Below are 22,663 nucleotides of genomic sequence, written 5' to 3'. Positions count from 1 at the left end.
GGGGCAAGGAGGAAACAGCTACTCCCAGCGGCAGAGCGACCATACCATACATAACACCACAGGAAAGGAAGGCAAAGACCAACGGGATTTAACCCCCAAGGGGGTCACTTCAAGAATGCCAAAGCAGACATTACTTGTAGCTCCTTTCAAAGCCATTCTCAGAGGTATTAGATCAGCAAAGTCAATGAAACAAAGACAGAGGTGACCGACATGAGATGCAGTTAATGGAGATGAGCTTTTTCAGAACACAGGTTCATGAACTGGTTAGAAATGGCCAGTGAGATGCGGGATGTGTGGGTGTCACGTGTGGCCCCCGGCTGCAGCAGGGTCAGCAGAGTGATCACAAGGATGGAAAGAGAAGCCCCAGATAAACATGAAGGCAAAGCCAGCTTGTTTCTTACCACTTCATCCTCGGTAGGCTTGTAAACACAAATTTACACTTAGTGGAAGCCATGCCACACACGGTCACAAGTCATGAGCACAAGGTTACTGACTGTTTCTCGGGGAAAACCGTTAATATTAAATGGGCCTCATGTGCTGGAGGTAGGCCTCCTCAGGATACACGGAAAGCAAACCCAGTGGGATTTAGAGCATTAAGATACATAGTTTTTAAAGACACCCAACCCTTAACAAGTTCTTTTAAAAGATGTCGCACACATAGGGGAAGTGGTCAGTCAGACTGAAAAGTTCAGTCACCTGGGTCCCCAACTCCTCTTCTATTTGCTTCAAAAAGAACATAACGAGAAAAAAAATATATAATGAATAGATGACATCCCAAAGTTCATTTCAGAAGCTCTGTGGTGTGAGTGTGGTCAGACAAGGAGACTGGATTTTAAAAACCAGCTTGGAAGTGGTTTAAGGCAAAGTCTAATCTGGCCTTACTACTTCTCACTCTCCCTGTAAAAAGTAGGCAAATAACATTTTTAAAAAGCTCAAATAATGCATGTGCAACAGGAGCACATTAGTAGGACAAGACTTTAAAAGTACCCGTGGCTACAGTTCCAACTGGAACTATCCCTGGAAGGGGCAAGGGATGAAGCAGCTACCCTAAGGGGGCTGTGTCTCCGATAACAAGAGTGGGGAAGCTTGGGCCTACTCTGCCCTCGGGCCCCAGGAGCACAGTCAGTCACTGAGACTGGCATGCAGAGTATGCGGGCAACTCAGAATTCAGCGGGTTTGGACAAGGGAACACAACCATCGTGGGCTCTACAGGGGGCACCGGGCATTCACAGCAGGTCCGCTGCAAAAAGCTGTGGTGCCCGAAGAGGCCCAGAAGCCAGGCTGATCACTAGTATTAGTGTTTTCATCTTTCAAGAAGACTGGAGGGAGGCCGCTTCCGCACACAAGACGGGGGCTGACCCACAGGAGAAGGAGAGGAAGCCCACGCCACTGGCTCTTACCTCTTCTGCGTCCTCTGAATGGGTGGAGAGCTGGTCATGCTGAATAATCTCAGCATCCTCCTCTGTCGGTCCGTTGCCCACCCTGATCCCACCAAAGTTGAGAGTTCCCTACACAGATGAACAGAAAGAGTAGAATTTGCCTGGGCTTTAATGTGACATTCTGTGGGGTGGGGAAGGGTGATGGTTAGTACATACAAACCTCATAAAAGCATATGTTCTAACAACAAAATCAAAACCCGCTGATCCAACAGCTAAGTAAAAACGAACCACTGTCCCCGCCCCAACCACCACCGGCCCAGCCCCAGCCCCAGCCGCATTTCCCACCTCATTCTCATCAGCCCTGCCTGCCACACCAGGACGCACTGACCTGGCCTCAGTCAAGGCTAGCTGAGATGCCTGCTTGAATGAAAGCTTCATATGAACAGACTCTTACAACGACTGTAGCTCCATCTGTAAAGCTGTCAGGGGTCTAAGTTTTTCTAGAACTAAAGATCAGACTTTCTAAGAGGGAGGGGAGCCAAATGACATGGTGACTATAACCTGATCGGATAAGCTTTCAAATGGAACCCAAGAGTTCCAGCAAACTCTCCCAGAAGCAGACAGGGTCCCTGCCCAGAAACAAAGGACTTCCTAGATCAGGGAAGGGAAAAAAGCTTAATGTACATCAGCCCGTGGCTACAGAATATAGAGTTAAAAAAAAAAAAAAAAAAGAAAAAGAAAAAGAAAAGGCTCCTTTCCTTCAGTGGAGGATTCTGGAGTGTTAGTTAAAAGAACTCTTTTACAGGCATGTGGGCAGATGCTGATTGGGTGTTGCTTCTTCCTGTTTCCCATGCATTGCGTTCAGCAAGCTCCCCAGAACCAGAATTTCTAAGTCAACGTGACTTGGAAAAGCTTGGGTTTATTAAGGCAAAAGGACTCTTTGAATGCAAAAACCAGGCAGAACTGGGGTGAAGTCAGACAAACGGCAATGAGTGTTAACCTGCCAGTGGGAAAAGGAGCTAAAGAAACAGCCCCTAGACCCACTTCTTCCAGGTTCTGATCAGGGAGCCCAGAGGAGGCAAGGGTTCAAAAACTGCTCTCCTGCAAAACGGCCTTGTGGGCAGGAGCACGATGTGCCAACAGGTTTGGTCAACTGACCTGGGGTCCCCACTCACAGCTTCACCTCTTGAGGTGCCCGTTTTACCACAGCTTACAGACCACCAGAACGCAGTGTCCGGGCAAAGTCTCTCTCTTTGTAGCAGGGGTTCTCCTGTGCTGGTCAGAAAACCAGCTGCATCAGAATTACCTTTAAATTAGATACAGATTCTCTGGGGCGCCTGGGTGGCACAGCGGTTAAGCGTCTGCCTTCGGCTCAGGGCGTGATCCCGGCGTTATGGGATCGAGCCCCACATCAGGCTCCTCCGCTATGAGCCTGTTTCTTCCTCTCCCACTCCCCCTGCTTGTGTTCCCTCTCTCGCTGGCTGTCTCTATCTTTGTCGAATAAATAAATAAAATCTTAAAAAATAGTAATAAAAAAATAAAAAAAATAAATTAGATACAGATTCTCAAATGCTACCTCCAGAAACTGTACACTTAGGTCTGGAGTGGGGCCTGGGAAATCTATGTTTAAAAAAATATTTCCCCAAGTACAAACTGTATCATCATTTTTACTGTCTATCAAAATTGAAAATGCAAGCACAGACAAAAAATGCATGTACCCTTTGAGACTCAGCAGTCCCACTGCTGGGAACATCTATGTTTATGAAATTTTATCAAGGTACATGGACAGCGATGTTCCCTGCATTCATATTTGTAATAGCAAAGAACTGGGAACAACCAACACATCCATCAACAAGAGTGATTACACAATTTTAGCATATCCAACAAAATGTTCTATGGAATTAGACAACTAGACAACTATAAAAGAGTGAACAATCTCCCAGGATACACTAAAAAATTTAAAACCTAATAAATCAAGGGGCAGAAGAGTGTCACGGTTTAAAACACAATTCCTAGTATGTTTTAAACACATATACATATACATGTACAAACATATATACATATTTATATTAATGGATAAAAGATAAATGCAGAAAAAATTTGGAAGCAAAATTGTCCCTGCCTTTGAGCAGGAGAAGGGGTCTGGGGAGAGGGGGACTTTCTGTACTATTTGCATTCTCTAACCTACTGTTTTATTTTTTCTAACCTGTTGCTTTAATTTTACTTTTTTTTGTGTTTTTGTCTTAGTAGGGCTTGAACTCATGACCTGGAGATCAAGACCTGAGCCGAGATCAAGAGCCAGACGCTTAACCAACTGAGCCTCCCAGGTGCCCCCTAATTTTACTTTTTAATGTCAGTAGGGGACTGCCTAGGTCATGGAATTAGGGGCCATCTTTATTACTTCTTTCATTTTAATACCCTAAGAAACAAACAAATTTAAAGTTTACCAGGTGATTCTGATGTGTAGTCAGATTTGGGAAGCCCTGAGACCCTGGGCACCTGCAGGAGGTCATGCGAACTTTACACCTGACAACCCTCAGAAGGTGGACTGCAAGGACAACAAAGGTCACTGGGGACAGGAGAGGACCCCAGTGTACCTGACAGGGATTACAGAGTCCAGGCACCCTTCAGGCTTTAAGGCTTCCAAAACAGAAAGGTCATTTCTGAAGCTTTCCCCAACCAGCAGACAGTGAGGGGCAGACAGGTGAACCACCTCCCCAGGCTGACACTAACAAGTGTCCCTTCAGGACACAGGACATGAGAGTTATGGGAAGAGGGGATGAGACATATACATCAGCAGAAAAAAGAAAAGAAAAAAGTAAACTGTGACACACCGTTTATAAACAACCAAGAGGACACAGAAGAGAACAAACACAGATCAGTGATCGTATCCTTAGCGCTTAGGGTCAAGAATCCAGGGCTCTTGTTGTAAAATGACCATCCTGATGCCTTCAGGCTGCTCTCTAGAACCAGATATTTCGCTAAAGAACCAGTGGGGTGAAGAAGACCCCGTGAATGTGCAGCTTTCCAGACTGGGGACATTTAGTTTGGATAGTGTCACGGAAGAGGATGCCAGAGTTAAAAGCATCAAGACTGATGCCTCAGAAGCACATCATAAATATGCTAAGACCAGCAGAAAGAAGAGCACTGGGAAAGAGTGTCCATACATGGATGGTATGTGCTTTGTGGGCTTTTAAAAAAAAAAATTCTCATAGGAAAGGCAACAGTAAGTTCCTATTTGAACATAATTTCAAGCAGCAACATTAAATTATCTTCTGATCCAAAATGTCAGCCCTTTTAGACTCGTTCTAGAAGGATTACAGCAGGTTTCTAAGTTTAAAAGGATCAGAAACACCTAATGAAGGAAATGGTTATCCATCTAAATATTTCATTTTCTTTTAAAGGAGTATGATGCCACTAGATCACACTAACATATGTGATCCCTGCTGGTGAGATTTTAAACATCTTATTGATTACCTAGAATAGACTAGGCTAAGTTGATAATCAACACATTAAAAGAGTTTGGTTAAGAGATGTTTTTAAGGGGTGCCTGGGTGGCATAGCTGTTAAGCGTCTGCCTTCGGCTCAGGGCGTGATCCTGGTGTTGTGGGATCGAGCCCCACATCAGGCTCTTCTGCTATGGGCCTGCTTCTTCCTCTCCCACTCCCCCTACTTGTGTTCCCTCTCTTGCTGGCTGTCTCTATCTCTGTCAAATAAATAAATAAATCTTAAAAAAAAAAAAAAAAAGAGAGATGTTTTTAAGGACAAATACTGAAATGCTTAACATTCAAAGTACTGTTGCTGAATCATGAGTTGGTATTTAAAGAAGGAAAGATCCAAACAGATGACTTTGCTTACTATATCAGATGCAGAGAGCGCATGAGACCCGTGGCAGACTGGAGGTCTCAGTGGAGCAGCTGAGGACAGGAGGGCCTCTGAGTCTCTCACAAAAGAGTAGACATGTATACGGTCCCACTGGCAGAAGAGTAAGTCAGAGCTAAAATGGACCCAATGTTCACGCATTCCTCCAAAGCAGAAGTTTAAAGAGCAGGGAAATTAATTCAAGGATCACAGAAATGTTCTTGCTCCACAATGAAAAATCATCTAATACATGGTTATAAAAGACAGACATGAAACTGGAATGAGTCCAAGAGCTGCCATCTTGGATTAAGATGATGGAATTCTGAGAGGGTACAACAGTCACTTTGCTTCCATAGACATGACTGTACTTACAGTTTTTAATAGAAATTTAGTAGACCAATGGCAAAAGATGACATTAGAATCTATTCATAAGAGGTGGAAATCTTTTCTGTCATCATCTCAGTGAGTAACAAGGACGTACTTCCCAACAGCACACATGTCCCATGCTCTCAATATAATTGAAAAGAATTCTGCTGCACTGTTTGCCACCTCTTTACACAAAATGTGATGGTTTGTCAGTTTTAATTCACTCACTGTTGCAGCCGTTGCTGCCTCTAGTCCCTGCTGGCTCGGGGTTGGGCTGACTGGGGCCTCCACAGGCTGCCCTTCCTGATAGTGAATGGAAGAGAAGAGGAAGGGAGAAAGAAACAAAAGAGGGAGGGAGTGAGGGGGGAGACGAATGGAGGGTACACGGAAGGATGAAGATGGTCAGAAAAGGGAGAAGGAGGGTCTTGTAACTCAGCTGCTCTCCAACAGGAATAATAATCTAACAGCCGTATGAGAGTCATGCAATAAGATCTTTTGGGCTTTACCAGGTAGTATAATAGTAAGCATTATTGCATAGCCAGAAATGAAAATTTGGCAACTTAAGTGTGTGTGTGTGTGTGTGTGTGTGTGTGTAGAATTCATAAGCGCACATACGTTAAGTAAACACAAGTGTGTGCTGCTTTTTAAAAAGAAAAAAAAAATCAATGTTCTTTAAACCAAATCTTTTTTCCGGATGTCTTGGTTGGTGAAAGTATCATGGTCTCATTTTAAAAGAAAATGTCTAAGCGTCAGCCCTGCGGTTGCCCAGGCAAACCACATGACTGGGTTCACCTACCTGCAGCTCTTGTAGCCTTGATTTGGCTGACGCTGCATCTAGGCAGGCCCAGACCTGGATTGTGCTGAGCACAGCACAAGCAAAGCATGACCGGGAAGGTAAAAACTTATGACCTGTTTCTTCTACCTGAGCTACTCAAAGCTGAATCCAGATGTTCGAATAGCAAAAACATGTGTTTTTTGTTTTTTAAATTTCAGCAGGTCCAGTGCTCACGCTGGGTTATGACACAAGTGCATTTTAAGAGTACATAGACGTATGCATGATTCATTATATCTGATGAGGAATTGCCTTGATCGTAAGGGGAAAAAAATCTAGTAACTTTCAGCAATAAAAATACACCCACCAAATGCTTCCTCCTCAAATATTGATGGCGAAGGACCAGTGGTTTAAATAGTAGCATCCAAGGTACACAGAGTAGCGCAACGACTACCAGGAAACACTGAATTCCTTTCTACAAAGTAAGGACAAGGCACATCACATTAATCAAACATGCAGTTTCCAACTGCAGCCCAAATTTCCCCCCAAACGGTACTTTCTTACTGATCTAGGAATAACACTACCTAGCTTCTCAAAATAATTAGCAGATGTTGTGGCAAAGCCCGGGAATTGTCTCATAGGATCAGAGTTATAAATTCTACCCTTTGTGGATACAGGAATTACATTAGAGCCTCTGAAGCTAAGGAGGATGGGCTGGATTTAGGTCTGGATGTACAGGCTGAAAACTAATACCACAGAAAGAGATTTTTAAAGGCTTTTCCAGAGCCACAGAAATATCTGGCTTCCTCATCTAGGGTAACCACCTAAAACAGTCCAGCTCTGGGTTGACGCACCTGTCCAGAATACAGCATCGAATTACTAGAGTCCCCGTAGGAAAAGAGAAACATGTTTATAAAATGGATCAGAAGGCTTGGCGCTTTCTCAGATGTATTAGCATTATAGGCTGTCCACTTGTAAAATATGAGGATAACCAAGTAGCCAAACAAAGAGGTCATGAAGATTATTTCAGGAATAAATCCAAAGTAGATATTCAGGGGCTTCTTGAAATAGCTAAAAAGGAAGAGAGGAAAAAAAAAATGTTAAAAGTGAACAGACCCAGGGGTGCCTGGCCGGCTCAGTCAGTGGAGAATTGGACTCTTGATCTCGGGGTCGTGTATTCAGGTCCCACGTTTGGCATAGAGCTGACTTAAAAAAAAAAAAAAAAATGGTGAACAGACCCAGGGTCATCCCTATACCAAATGGAGTACTTACTACATTTCCTACCTACTGCTCCCTCAATTCTGTCTTTACCACTTTAAGAAGCAACAGCCAGGAGCACTGGAGGCCAACAGAGACAAAGCAGCATTAACCATGACTTCTAAACTTTTGGACCTTGAACGGCTTGGTACCACCCCCACCCATCTTTTCCCATGAGAAAGAGATTGGAAAATACAGTACATTCTGGGACCACAGTTCATAATTTTATGTGAGTTACACATACAAGAAAAAAGTAACTCACTCATTTTGATGAAAATGACATAAGGTTTTTTAAAGATCTTTACTGCAGTTGTGAATTGTTAAGGGACTAATATTAATTAAGCCTCATTTAAGAATATGAGATTGTTCGGGGCGCCTGGGTGGCATAGCAGTTAAGCGTCTGCCTTCGGCTCAGGGCGTGATCCTGGCGTTGTGGGATCGAGCCCCACATCAGGCTCCTGATATGAGCCTGCTTCTTCCTCTCCCACTCCCCCTGCTTGTGTTCCCTCTCTCGCTGGCTGTCTCNCCCTGCTTGTGTTCCCCCTCTCGCTGGCTGTCTCTATCTCTGTCGAATAAATAAAAAAAATCTTTAAAAAAAAAAAAAAAAAGAATATGAGATTGTTGGGGCACCTGGGTGGCTCAGTCGTCGGGCATCTGCCTTTGGCTCAGGGTGTGATCCCGGATCCCTGGGATCAAGACCCACATCAGGCTCCTCCACTGGGAGCCTGCTTCTTCCTCTCCCACTCCCCCTGCCTGTGTTCCCTCTCTCACTGGCTGTCTCTCTCTAATAAATAAATAAAATCGTAAAAAAAAAAAAAAAAGAATATGAGATTGTTATAAAAGCACTTCTTTAACATAGAACGGGGTTCTGAGTTACTAATCCCTCCCCAAAGATGTCATGATTTCTTTAGGCAAAAGCATTATCTAAGCTATGCATGTTCTTGTGACATAAACATAGCAACTCACGTATGGTTGAAGAGGCTCAAGGTGACTCCAAACATCATGTGGATGATGCCTAGGATAACAGATGTCTTCATTTTAAAGGAGTTGAGAAAGGTCAATTTGTTGGTAGCAATGTTCCAGATCTGTCACAACCCAAGAAAACAAAAAGGCATTACAGAGTTTGTGAACAGGATATTATTATTCACCTATATTTTTTTTAAGTAAGCTCTACACCCAATGTGGGGCTAGAACTCATAACACTGAGATCAAGAGTTGCATGCTCTACCAGCTGAGTGAGCCAGGCGCTACTATTCATCTATTTTTTTAAAGTTTTTTTTTTATCATGGAAAATTCTAAATATAGACTTAAATAGAGAGAACAGTGTAACAAACTCACATTTACCTATGACCCAGGTGAACAATTACCTATTGACTCAAGGTCAATCTTATTTTATCATACAGACAACCTACTCCCCACTTCCGTATTATCTGGAAGCAAAGTCCAGATATCATGTATTTTACCCATAAATATTTCAGACTTTTTTTTTTCTTTTTTACTTTTGAGAGAGAGAGAGAGAGTGCCCACATGCTGGGGATGGGGAGGCAAGGGTGGGGAGAAGGGGCGAGGGAGAGAGAGAATTTTTTTAAAGATTTTATTTATTTGAGAGAGAGAATGTGAGAGAGAGCACAAGCAGGGGGAGAGGACAGAGGCAAAGGAGAAGGGAGCCCAAGGCAGGACTTGATCCAAGGACCCCAGGATCATGACCTGAGCCGAAGGCAGATACTTAACCAACTAAGCTACCCAGGCGCCTGAGAGAGAATCTTAAAGCAGGCTCCACACCCAGCATGGACATGAGCCTCAATCTCATGATCCTCAGGTCATGACCTGACCTGAAATCAAGAGCAGGACGCTTAACTGCCTGAGCCACCCAGGTGCCACACCCCTCCTTTTTGGGTAAGGACTAATTTTTTTTAAAAAAGATTTTATTTATTTATTTGACAGAGAGAGAGAGTGCACAAGCAGGGAGAACGGCAGGCGGAGGGAGAAGCAGACTCCCCACCAAGCAGGAGCCTGATATGGGGCTTGATCCCAGGACCCTGGGATCATGACCTGAGCTGAAGGCAGGTACTTAACCAATTGACCCACCCAGGCGTCGCAGGACTAATTTTTTTTAAGAACATGACCACAATACTCTTATCACTCCCCAAAGCATTAACAACCGTTCTTTAATATCATGAAACATATAATCAGTATTTAAACTTCCCTGATTGTGCCCCAATTTTTAAAAAAATGATTCATTTATTCAAAGTAGAGTCCAGATCAGGTCTCTACATTGACACAGCTCTTAAATATCTAATCTGTAAATTCTCCCTCTACTCTCCTTTTTTATTCCTTATAAAATATTTGAAGAAGCTGGGACATTTATTTTGTAAATGTTCCCAGAGTCATTGTTTTGCTGATCATATCCCCACAGTGCTATCGTTCCATCTATTTTTTAAAATTTATTTATATATTTATTTGGAAAATAAGAATCTATTTGAAATGGGAAAAAGGTAAAAAAAGGAAGGAAGGAAGGAAGGATGGATTTTAGCCTGAAGGATAAATGAGTCGTGAGGAAACACCTGGAGCTCAATATATTCTTTTCCCCAGCGTTGGAGTTTCACAGTTCTGTGGGATCCATAAGCTTGTCATTCACCTGTTCTTCCAGTCTGTCTTCTGGGGGAGTTCCATCTATTTTTAAATATTAATTGCCTTAAGCTTTGTCACCTAGGGCCTTGACATCCGTAATGTTTTCCACAGTTCCTCTGCCTCTGCTTGACCATCAGATCACGTTTCCTAAGTCAATGCCTCTGACGCAGTCACTGCCTTGTGCCCAAACTTACGACGCACCCCTATCGTCTTCTTTTGGATAAAGTGCAAACTCAGTAGCAGGATAAGCCAGATCTTCCACCAGCGAGCCCGGCATCATTTTTTCTGAACCGGTTTCCCTGTGAGGAGCTCATCCTCGGTGACTTCTAACCTGAAAACTTGTGGCTGGTTCTCTCTCAGCCCGTCTCCCCCGAAATTCAGTTCTATAGCTCCAACTGCCTAATGGACATTTACACCTGTGTGTCCAACAGGCACTTCAAACTCAACACCTAAGCATCACATGAGATGTATGCAAGACAACAAAACAAAAAACAAAAAACTTTCTGTTAAGTACAGAATACTATATAACGTTACCTAATATTATTATTAGACTCTAAGCTACTTGAAGGCAGAAGGTCCAACTTAAATAATGTGTTCCCTCAGCAAGCACGATGCCTGCACACAACAGGGATTCAATAAACATTTGTTAAATGCATACGTGAAATGTTACTCAACCTCTCCAAGCCGTGGTCTCCGTATCTGTATGACAGTGGTAGCAGTACTTCCCTGTTAGAACTGTTGGAGTGGAATCAGATGTGATGAGGGCAGAGTACAGTGCCTGGCCTACAGGGACCACTGCAGTAACATTTGCTTTTATAACAATCAAAACGAGTAACTTTGTATCTCCCCACCTCTATGCTTTTGCACACACTTCTCATCTGTAACAACCTGAAATATTTTTTAAAGGCCAAATTAATGCCCATTTAAGAAACCTTGATCTTTCTGGCCCACAATGATCTGTTTTCCTCTGGAACTCTGTACTCCTTCCTGTCTAATGCTCATTCTTCTACTCCTCCCCCATCCCCCTTTCAGCACACAACACAAAAGACTGGATCACACTTTGTTTGCCCAAGGTGTTTTTTTTTTTTTTTTAAGATTTTATTTATTTATTCGACAGAGATAGAGACAGCCAGCGAGAGAGGGAACACAAGCAGGGGGAGTGGGAGAGGAAGAAAGCAGGCTCATAGCGGAGGAGCCTGATGTGGGGCTCGATCCCACAACGCCGGGATCACGCCCTGAGCTGAAGGCAGACGCCTAACTGCTGTGCCAGCCAGGCGCCCCTGTTTTTTTGTTTTTTAATTCTGGGAAAAGTTTCTGTAAGTATGTAAGTAAGGATAAAAATGGAAATCTAAAAATCCACAGGAAAGAACTGCTTCTGCTTTGTTAAAATATCTGCTAAAAATAAAAACCAAACTAAGTTAAACAGAAATAAACTGGGAAGGAGTCTTAGAAGTCAATCTTCCCAGGGTCAAAATTATTACGCACCTCTGAAACAAGCAGCACAGGAAAAATTATTCGGCTCCCCAAGGCCCTTGGCTTTCTTATGGTTTGGAAGTACTCTAGACAGATACACAAAGGCTTCCCAAAAATACTTCAACTGAAAACCAAATAACTATCTTCAATTCAATTCTCTCACTTCAGGGTTACAGTTTAAAAATCTGGTGTTAGGGCCACCTGGGTGGCTCAGCTGGTTGGGCATCTGACTCTTGGTTTTGGCTTGGGTCATGATCTCAGGGTCATGGGATCAAGCCTTGTAACGGGCTCTGCACTCAGCACGGAGTCTGCTTGGGATTCTTTCCTTCTTCCTCTTCTTGCCCTCTGCCTTTTCCCACACACACATGTGCACTTTCTCTCTCTCTCTCTCTCTCTCAAATAAGTAAATAACTAAATAAATAAAATCTTTAAAAAATATATCTGGTATTAGACATAATAGGAAAGAAGTGCTCTTACTGGATCGATGCCAAAAGGGTATGGTCCACCAAAAACTCCACGGACAGATGGGTTCAACTGCAGAACAGGGTTCCCTCGAAGCGTCTCATCCCTACCATGTTAGGAGAAAAGTTCCATTTATTTTTATCAAGAGAGGGAAACTGCTGGGGTCCAAAACTGATCCTAAAAGACTATTACAGCTGTCTTGTCTCTTCAATGAAAGAGGAGGGACTAGCATCTGAGAATGAGGAGGGATCAGAAATAACCAAAGACCACAACAAACAAACACACCTATCCAACTAAGTAGGGAATTTGGGGGAATCTGCTTTTAATTTACAAAAAGAAACAATGTGCCTAAATTTATAGTCCCAGTTTCTTTCTTTTTTTTTTCCTAAGTAGGCTCCACACCCAGTGTGGAACCCAATATAGGGCTTGAACTCACAACCTCAAGATCAAGACCTGAGCTGAGATCAACAGTCAGATGCCTAACTGACTGGGCCACCCAGGCACCCTAGGCACTCAGTTTCTTGGTAGTGCTGAAGGAATCACAAACACTTGCCAGGCTGGGGCATAAATAAGAGGGGACACTGCATTCTTCTGAAACAGAGATGCTGTCTGCCACTTCCTAAAGAAGTATAAGTTTACCTCTCGTCTGGAAAATCAGAGCTGAACAGGAAAGGAATAACCTTTGACTTTGAGCTTCTTTGCAACTTACGTCCAATTATACAAAGTGAACATCGGCCGTACGCTCCAGGATGACCCGAAGATATTAAGAGACTTGGAAAAGCAGTCATTGTAGATGAGGCCAGTGTAGATGGAAAACACACCCATCAGTAGAATAATGTACCGGCCACTGAATACAGTGCTAAACATCTGGGAACCAGAAGAAAGAAGTCAGTGAAACACACTCCCTGTGGCTCGTGTTGTGACAACATTATTGAGAATATATGACCCTTCTTCTCACATTAATTTACTCCACCCACCCCAGGTCAGAGAGCTTAAAGGCCAAAATACAATGCTAACAAGAAATTACTTTCACAGCACATGACCACTTTAGAGTTAAAATGAACACTGAAACAGCCTCTATAACTTCTCTATAAATTCATGGATAAAAGACTTCCAGATCATAATTTTATAATGAATGCTTGAGAAATTACAAAGTTTCAGTCCAACACAGATGGAGCAAACATTACCTCATTCTCATTCTTCTGAGAGAGGATCCGGCTCTCCCTCAATACCATCCATACGGCAAAAAGGGTCATCAAAATACCATGGCCAAAGTCCCCAAACATCACAGCAAACAGGAAAGGGAAAGTGATGATGGTATAGGGAGCTATAAAGCAAGCAGAGGAAAAAAGTACAGAAAACCACAACCACCAGCAGCAGATCACATTCCTCCTCATCCTCTAAGATCAGTACAAGGGCACCCATTCCCTAGCTGTTGGTCAGATGGACTCGCAGAGAAAACCTTCCATGGCAGGATCTGGGTGTCCTCACAAAGCAGCTGGGATGAGATCAGGGCTACCGCTAGCATTTTAAACATAGAACACAGGAAGTGAAAGCTTTGTCTCTAGCCCCGGCAAGAATGTGGTTGGTTCTTTGATTCCTTTCCTCTAACCCCCGGAACACTGCTCCTTTGACTGGCCAGCTTTCTTCTCTTGGGCAGCAACCATTTCTCACTGAATAAAGCTCGCAGATTGAGTGGGAGAAAGCCCAGAACCCACAGCAAAGCCAGTCCTGGGGAAGACTCCAGCTAAAAACAAATTCTCAGACTCTTGATTTAATAATTAACTCCTGGGGCGCCTGGGTGGCACGGCGGTTAAGCGTCTGCCTTCGGCTCAGGGCGTGATCCCGGCGTTACTCCGCTATGAGCCTGCTTCTTCCTCTCCCACTCCCCCTGCTTGTGTTCCCTCTCTCGCTGGCTGTCACTATCTCTGTCAAATAAATAAATAAAATCTTTTAAAAAAAATTAACTCTCCCGTTTTTGCTTTGTGTCTAAAATGGTCAAAAATTGCTATATTTTCTCTGTCTAACCTGGAATAGGGAAGCCATTTAAAAATATCTAACATCTCAGAAAAAAAAACTTTTTGCTTAAAGCACTTCCTACAAATGGTATGCTAGAGAAAGCCAGGTGTTTCAGTTGTGAGGGCACACAAAAGAATCCAACCCGCTGAGCTCACTCCTATAAAACCACCTCTTAGAACAGTGCCACCCAGCAATAAACCTCCCTCCCTGTGTCAAAATGGGCACCTCCTAGAAGGAATCACTACAGCTGAGGTCTTGACAACATTGTTAGTTTTATGCCAGTTACTCAAGAACATTTGAAGGGAGGCATTAGAAGAAACAAACAAACAAACAAAAATAAAACCTCTAGAGGGAGAAGATTCAAGCTTTTTTACCTGGATTTATCTCTCGGTAAGTTCCAATTCCGTAAGCATCAACTATGTTCTGAAAGCCATATGTGAACTTGTTTGTTTTGTTATAGGTTGGGGGTGTCTGATTTGTTTGCATCCTGTTCAGAATAGAGGGCACAGTGGAACCACTGTGTTCCTGGGAAACATTAAACACATATATCAAAATTAGATCATCCTAATTGTGGTGGTTACAGAGATGTATATATTTATTAAAACTCATCAGACTACACATATAAAATGGATGCATTTTATTTTATGTAAATTGTATCTCAATCTTGCCCAGTCTTTGGAGAAATTGGAACTAGGTATAAAATCTACAATGGAAGATTTAAATTAAGTGTTGGAAAGAATATCCTTATGTGAGAAAATTCAAATCTAAAATGTGCAACCAAAGAAAACATGAAACTTCCTTGTCTGGAGACATCCTCATCTGCCTTTCTAAGAGTATCATTGTTGTCTCCTTTAATGGAGAAAACAGCATTATCTTCTCGAACTCTAACTACTAGACAGGACTGCTAGGTGATCTCTCAGAAGCAGTCTGATGGGGGTGCCTGGATGGCTCAGTCAGTTAAGCGTCCGTCTTCTGCTTATGTCATGATCTTGGGGTCCTGGGATTGAGCCCTTCATTGGGCTCCCTGCTTAGCAGGGTCTGCTTCTCCCTCTCCTTCTGCCCCTTCCTCCCCTCCATCCACTCGTGCTCTCCCACCCTCCCTCTCAAATAAATAAATAAAATCTTAACAACAACAACAAAAAAGAACCAGTCTGAGGGGCAGAGAGAATGGACAAAGAAACTGATGTTCTGGTCAGGAGCTATTCTGAAGAATCATGGGTATATGACCAAGTCATTTGGTCTTTATTTTTTATTTTTTTTTTTACTATTTATTTTGAGAGAGAGAGAGTACATACACACATGAGTGGGGGCAAGGGCAGAGGGAGAGGGAGAGAATCTCAAGCAGACTCCATGCTGAGCATGGAGCCCGATGTGGGGCTGGATCTCGCGACCCTGAGATCATGACTTGAGCCAAAATCAAGAGTCAGACATGCAACCGGCTAAGGACTGAGCACCCAGGTGCCCCGTCATTTCATCTTTTTTGAACTGCAGTTTCCACACTTGGAATACAAGGGTATACAAGATGTATTGTTAGGACACAAGAGGAGTACAAGATAAGTATATCCAAGAACTCTGAAAGTAAAAATGCCATAAAAATGTAATCAATTAATGTTACTATGGATGGGAACCTCTCTTCCTGGCTGCACTCCCAGTTGTGGGGGACTCACCGTGCCCCTTCTGAGTGCAAACTGGATGGAGTCGAGGTCGGTGACGGGGCACCAGACCTCTGCGATCAGGCACTTCTGGGTCACGTCGATGTTGCACAGGTTCAGGGTGTGGTAGATGGCCTTCATCTTGCGCACCTTGATGAACCAGACACGGATGTTCTTAGCAGCTGCCTGCAGGACCCTCTGGCGGTGATCCTCTGTTTGATTGAGAACCTTTTGGGAGAGAAAGGAACAAGGAGAGATCCTTCTACACCAGGCTGAGGTCTCAGGATATGAATGACAAAGAGGCATGGCTTTCTGAGAAGGGTTGCTAGGGATTTATTCTTCTTCTGACTAGAATGGCTTTTTTTGGGGGGTGGGGGGCAAATTACAGGAAATTAGAGCTTTAGTTACATTCATTTTCATTTGGCTTCAAGCTGAAGAGAAACCTGAAGAAATCATTTTTAGTTTCTCTCTATTTATCTTCCCACCAAATCCACAACTTATCTGGATCATTAAAGAGCAATGGCTTTCCACGTAGAGTCTGTAACTCAGACTCAAAGAAGTCCGCATCATAGGGCTGGGAAGTGACAAAATCCACACTTAAAAACAGTAAGCTGCAGAATGCCCTGGACATAAGCCAGCATCAGGGAATGATGGGAAAGAGGCAGTGGTGAACACCGTCTGCCTATGCCAAGAGACTCCATGCCAGGGAACAAGGGACGGGAGACACGATGGGGTCAGAAGGACTCAAGGCCTCAGAGGAGATTTAGACTGCCACATACCACTGTTATCATGGGGCAGATAAGGCTTTATCTTTCTGTCAGGCTTCTTGTTNCAGGCTTTTTGTTGGGGGGGGGGGGACACATTTCGGTGCTGATCCTTTGGAAACCAGGACACATTGCCCTCACAGTAATCAGGCACCAAGACTAGAGTGGGAGGAAGGGGCAGGGACACTTCACACTCTACCGCCTTGTTTATCACCATTTAAGATTTCAATAGCAGGAGAGCAGCTAAGCCAAATGGCCCACCGGCCCACCACTCACACTTATGCATGAAAATTGACCTTAAATCTCCACCTTTCTTTAAAATGCACAATGCTCCATCGTACCTGGCTCATCAAGTCAATTCAGAAAAAAGTAGTAACTACTTTCTGGGGANCATTTGTCCATTTATGGACACATAGGTTGTTTCTATATCTTGACATTGTGAATAATATAAGGAACATAAGAGTGCCCATATCTCTTTGAGATACTTATTTCCTTTCCCTTTGATAAATATCTAGTAGTAGGATTGCTGGATCATATTATAGCTTTATTTTTATTTATTTATTTATTTATTTATTTATTTATTTATTTATTTATTTATTAATTAAAGAAGGAGGAAGGTTTTATTTGTTTTATTTTTTAAAAGATTTTTATTTATTTGGGGGTGCCTGGGTGGCGCAGTCGTTGAGCGTCTGCCTTCGGCTCAGGGCGTGGTCCTGGCGTTCTGGGATCGAGCCCCACATCAGGCTCCTCTACTGGGAGCCTGCTTCTTCCTCTCCCACTCCCCCTGCTTGTGTTCCCTCTCTCGCTGGCTGTCTCTCTCTGTCAAATAAATAAATAAAATCTTAAAAGAAAAAAAAGATTTTTATTTATTTGACAGAGAGACACAGCGAGAGAGGGAACACAAGCAGGGGGAGTGGGGGAGGGAGAAGCAGGCTTCCCACTGAGCAGGGAGCCCGATGTGATGCGGGGCTCCATAGAGGTTTTTTTTTAAAAAAAAAAAAAAAAAAAAGCATACTAGAGAAACTCTTGTATCACTTGAGAAGGAACAAAGTTATTTTCTCTCCTTCTGGCTGTTGACAATTTTACAACTATTCAAACTTCTAGAAGGATGCTGGATAAACCTGTAAGCAATGCCCTATCTGCTTTTCTCTTTCCCCATCCCTCACCCCCACATCTCGCTCCTTGATAGTCAATCCCTTTTTTTATTATTATTTTATTATTATTACTTTAAAAGATTTTCTTTTTAAGTAATCTCCACACCCAACATGGGGCTCGAACTCACAGCCCTGAGATCAAGTTGCATGCTCTACCAACTAAGCCAGCCAGGCACCCCTCAATTCCTTTTTAAAGTTTTAGTTTATACAGCTGGGTATTTCAAAGATCAAATTCTGACCATGTTGCCCGTGCCTTTTAAAAATCTACGCTTAAGTCTTGGAGGGGATAAGATAGCCCTAGAACCCAGACCAGGCTAATTGGCCTATCACCCACCAGCAGTTCTAAAAAACTCTCTTCCCTTGGTTAAACAGGTAAGTGTATCTCAAAGGAGCTAGAAATAGGTCAAGTTGGTAGGTCACAGACAATGGGAGTTGGAGGGAAAGATGACAAAGCGAGTTAAAATGGGAGTTACATGTCTGACAATTTTGCTCCTGCTGGAAAGAACTGTCTTTGAGATTAAGTACAGTGGGCCCCCTTATCTGTAGGGGACACCATCCAAGACCCTCAGTGGGTGACTGAAACCACGAATACTGCCTAACTATATATAGTGTTTTTTTCTAAACACACATACCTATGATGAAGTTTAATTTAAAAATTATGCACAGTAAGAGATTAACAATAATAATTAATAATAGAATAGAATAATTATAACAATATGCTATAATAAAAGTCATGTGAATGTGGTCTCTCTCTAAATATCTTTTTTTTTTTTTTAAAGATTTTATTTATTTATTTGACAGAGACAGACAGCCAGCAAGAGAGGGAACACAAGCAGGGGGAGTAGGAGAGGAAGAAGCAGGCTCCTAGAGGAGGAGCCTGATGTGGGGCTCGATCCCATAACGCCGGGATCACTCCCTGAGCCGAAGGCAGACGCTTAACGACTGCGGCACCCAGGCGCCCCTCTCTCTAAATATCTTATTGTACCGTATTCACCCTTCTTGTGAGGATGTGAGAAGGTACAATGTCTACGTGAGGAGATAAAGTGAGGTGAATGACGTAGGCATGTGACGTAGCGTTAGGCTACTACTAACCTTCTGACCTCGTCAGGGGGAGGATCATGTTTCAGACCCGGAGTTTACTGTGGGTACCTGAAACCTCAGAAGGCAAAATCACAGATAAGGGGGGGGTGGGCGCTACTGTATGTTTTAATGTTTCAAGAGGGCAATCGTCACATCCTTTCAACAGGGAACAAAGCTCCAACTGGCCACGCTTTCCTTCCATGTACGCCTCAATCATGACTCCATCCTTAGGACCTCATGACAACGATGGAGCGTATAAACCACACTGGTGAGGTGGTAAGAATCTAACACAGTCTCTTCTTGGGTACCAGACTTACAGTAGGACTCTCTGGCTAGACCATGTGGTTAAGACCTGAGGTGACCAGAAGTTAAACACCAAGCTGTTAAAAGCAGCTGCCTCTGGAGGGACAGAGTGTGTGAGAGACGGGAGAACTGACTCGACGCTACTTCTGTATTACTTGATTTTTTTTCTCAACTAAGTATACTTTTTTTTACTCATAAAAAATACCTCAGACTCATGAGGGAAACTGAATACTCGAAGCAACAACAATTTCAGATGTATAGCATTCCTGTCGCGTTTGAGGATGATTAACGCTGTTATGCTATTTTTAACAGTCATTCCCTGAAACTTTTCTCCAGCTCCCAAGGGCACAAGTTACCCATGGACACTTCTTTTTTTGGCATCCTGGCGGCTGTGGGTGCCAAATAAACTGTTAGTGTTTCAAGGAAGGAGAACGGTCTTTGATTATAGTATTTCACACACACACACACACACACACAAATTCCCTCCAGCCCTCTGGTACCATTTGGAGATCGTCAATCCTGGTATTAACTCCAGAAGCCATTTCCTTCCTCTCCTGTGGTGTCTCAGGACAGGGATAGAGTGAGGCCCGGAACCTGGAACACACAGACACAGCCTCATGAACACTGAAGTTTCTTAACCTCAGAAAGTAAGCTTAATGTACCAGAAGGACCAAAACAGGATTAGTTCAGACTCGTGCACTGATCATTAATTAATATGAAGTGTTCTATAGATGGAGCAATAACATTTGAACTATTTGACATTCTCTGCAGCTACTGAAATCCCTTAGATTAAAATTTTTAAAACTCAGAAATACAAATCATATTGTAAATTACTAAAGAAAAATGGCACGGATAAGAGACTTTATGGGCAGAATTTCAGAAAAGTGTGCGGGCACAGTGCCTATGGCACACTGCTGGGTATACAAACCCATTGTCCTAGAACAATGAAGCATTTATAAACCATGAGTCCTAATTACTTTTTTCCAAAGAAAGGAAATTATGGTTTTGACAGTACTTTTAAAAACGAACTTAGGTCATTTCTAATTGTTTAAAATGGCCCTAATATTATTAAAAGATATATGCGCTGTGTCAAAGTAGACTAAAAGCGTTATTGTTTCGCTATTCTATACTCTTAAGGCTTAAGAGTCAGGCAGCCTGGCTACACCCTCAGGGAGGCACAATTCTCTTACCCTTCACAGATCTTCTTGACTCTGTTTTTCAGCTGATCACCTTGGAAGAAAATGATGAATACGGACTTGTGCACGTAGTCACCCTGGGCACCAAACCCAAAACAGAGAATTCAGACTTCTGGCCTGGAAGAAAATTTCTTAAACACCCTACTGTCTTGGTGATACAGGAACAACGGGAGTCTTTGAAGGATATGGCAACCCTGCACTTGAAGTATCATCCTCCATCCATTTAAGCTCTGCTCCAAGAACATTTGCCCTGTAGTCTCTCATTCACACAAAAAACCTTCTGTATTTGTTTTCAAACTCAACCCTGAGCTGAACACAGACGCTAAGATGATTATCCTCGTAGCACCATAGAGCCCTTTTTACCAATTCAACTTCAAACCTCACACTGCCCGAGTAAGGATGGAGGAGAGGAAAGGAAGCCATTCCCATTTGTTCCATGCTTAGAAGCTCCCAGATAAAGGGGACTGAGGAACTATAAGGAAGAGAGGGTTTGGGAAAGAATGCTGATAAAATCTCATACTTCATGCTAAGTCTGATCTAAGGGACAGGGAGGAGGGCCATTCCAAATACCAAGTTCACATGTGAAATCTGACACAAGGACCGCAGGGAAAGATAAAAAAAAAATAAGCCTAACTGGTGTTAACCAGGATTGCCTCTGGTTGCCTGTATTTTCTCATATTCCTAGAGTTTTTATAATAAAAAACAAACTAACTTTAGAAGGATAAAAGGAAATGAGGAGTGAAGAAAATGAGGCAGAGTCTTAAACCCCTAAATTCTCCAGAACAGAGAATAAACTGAAGCACATACATTCCTGTGCAGCCGCTCTGCTGTTGCTATCCAGACCCCTTCCCTCAATTTGTTAATAAAAGAATGTTTCTGTTGCCCAGAAACCTGGCTGAATATTCCTGAGAAGAGCTCCATATTAGGAGTCACTGCAGACTGCAATGTCCCCACAATGCGAGGACAGCCTTCAGTGAGTCTGCACAACTGCTCCTCTGGGGGCTCACTGAACCCTAAGTGCCCCACGCTCCTGTTCAGGAGGATAAAAGGATAAAAGCCTTGGATACCCAGACCATTTCAGCTGCATGACCCAACCACTCTGAGAAGTCTCACAATCCAATCTCTCTTCGTGGAGCAAAAGATACTAATTTAAGAAAATCCAAAAGATAATTTTCAACAGAAAATCCAAGTCCAGGCTTCCAAATATTACCAATACAAAAGTAAAGTAAATTTCTTTGCAGAACATTTCATGTTCCTTGCATGTGATCCTTGAAATCAGGATTCACCACACTTAGCATAGGCTGATGTTAAGAGCTCCGTCCCATTATGACAAATGCCAAGATGTTCAGCCAGTCCTACTTCGCAAAGAACTGGGTAGGAAAGATCCTCCGATCTTGCACAATATAGTATTTTTAAACTAAGTTTCTAAATCTCCCAACAAACAAGTAGACAAAGAACCTTGCCAACTAAAAATTTCATCAACTTATAAAGCTCATAGTTAAGAGGAACTCTCTCTTCTTACACATTGATATTACCAAACTTGGAACCAGATGTCATGTTCTAATCTTCATAGAAAGTCAATTTTCTTTTGGCCTCTGATAAGTAACAGAAAGTATATAAAGCTGAAGTTTAAAATAAGGGGTAAAAACATATTTATAGTCCAAATAATACTGACATAGGTGGGGCTCGAAAATGTCTATGCATCTGTCAGTATAAATCATCGGTATGCAGAGAATGGAAGCTGAGAGGTAAGGAGCAGTACTTCCTATTCGCAGATCAAGGCGGGGGGAAACATAAGGGTTCCTCTGTGGGAGGGTCAGATTTAGGTGGTACCATGCAGTGTTACTGCTCTGAGCTCCCTTTACAAGACCTACTCCACGGGACGCAATTTCCTTGTCTTACAGTTACAGGATCCTCCAGGGGATTCTCGATTTCAGCCTGTCGCAGGAACACATTCCCCCGGCACACCCGCCAAAGCATGCGCTCAAAAGTAGGGATGCGCTCCCGGTTAATCACACCAGCCACGAAGCTGTGGGGAGAAGAGCCAGATGGGGAACTCTATTTCATGCCATGGGATGGAAGGCTTTAAGACAAAGAAGGGAAGTGAGGGGAAAGGGGCAAACAGGACAAACGCAAGGCTATGCAGTGTTATGTCAAGAGGGCTCCCAAAGTCTTCTTCCCAGAACCAGGAGAGGGTTGACAGAACAACTCAGGAACTGAATCCAAAGTGACGTAGGAATACCTCTCAAGAGGCTCGGAAGAAAACACTTCCTGGAAACAAGTGAATGCCCAGC

At 43.1% G+C, this 22,663-nt stretch overlaps 1 protein-coding gene across 5 annotated transcripts in view; it reads right to left on the bottom strand.

Annotated features, from left to right (window-relative positions):
* The window catches only part of ATP6V0A1 (ATPase H+ transporting V0 subunit a1), a 61,171-nt gene that overhangs the window by 12,269 nt on the left and 26,239 nt on the right, over positions 1 to 22,663 (bottom strand). For 2 of the 5 annotated variants that reach the window (XM_019802718.2, XM_019802719.2), the window contains exons 7-19: positions 22,272 to 22,398; positions 20,364 to 20,446; positions 19,674 to 19,767; positions 15,888 to 16,100; positions 14,595 to 14,745; positions 13,389 to 13,528; positions 12,911 to 13,068; positions 12,217 to 12,307; positions 8,602 to 8,720; positions 7,233 to 7,449; positions 6,746 to 6,853; positions 1,401 to 1,508; positions 402 to 419 (exon numbers count right to left, since the gene is read on the bottom strand). In XM_019802718.2, the coding sequence (XP_019658277.1) occupies positions 402 to 419; positions 1,401 to 1,508; positions 6,746 to 6,853; positions 7,233 to 7,449; positions 8,602 to 8,720; positions 12,217 to 12,307; positions 12,911 to 13,068; positions 13,389 to 13,528; positions 14,595 to 14,745; positions 15,888 to 16,100; positions 19,674 to 19,767; positions 20,364 to 20,446; positions 22,272 to 22,398 (1,627 nt within the window). Of the gene's footprint in view, positions 1 to 401; positions 420 to 1,400; positions 1,509 to 5,834; positions 5,910 to 6,745; positions 6,854 to 7,232; positions 7,450 to 8,601; positions 8,721 to 12,216; positions 12,308 to 12,910; positions 13,069 to 13,388; positions 13,529 to 14,594; positions 14,746 to 15,887; positions 16,101 to 19,673; positions 19,768 to 20,363; positions 20,447 to 22,271; positions 22,399 to 22,663 lie in introns of all 5 variants that reach the window. The other 3 variants (XM_002922136.4, XM_002922137.4, XM_034641728.1) reach the window with 2 other exon arrangements.

Source organism: Ailuropoda melanoleuca, chromosome 13 (genome assembly GCF_002007445.2).
Source record: "Ailuropoda melanoleuca isolate Jingjing chromosome 13, ASM200744v2, whole genome shotgun sequence".
Lineage (NCBI taxonomy): Eukaryota > Metazoa > Chordata > Mammalia > Carnivora > Ursidae > Ailuropoda > Ailuropoda melanoleuca.
Note: the sequence above shows the minus strand (reverse complement) of the source record. Positions and strands in the feature narration are given on the sequence as shown.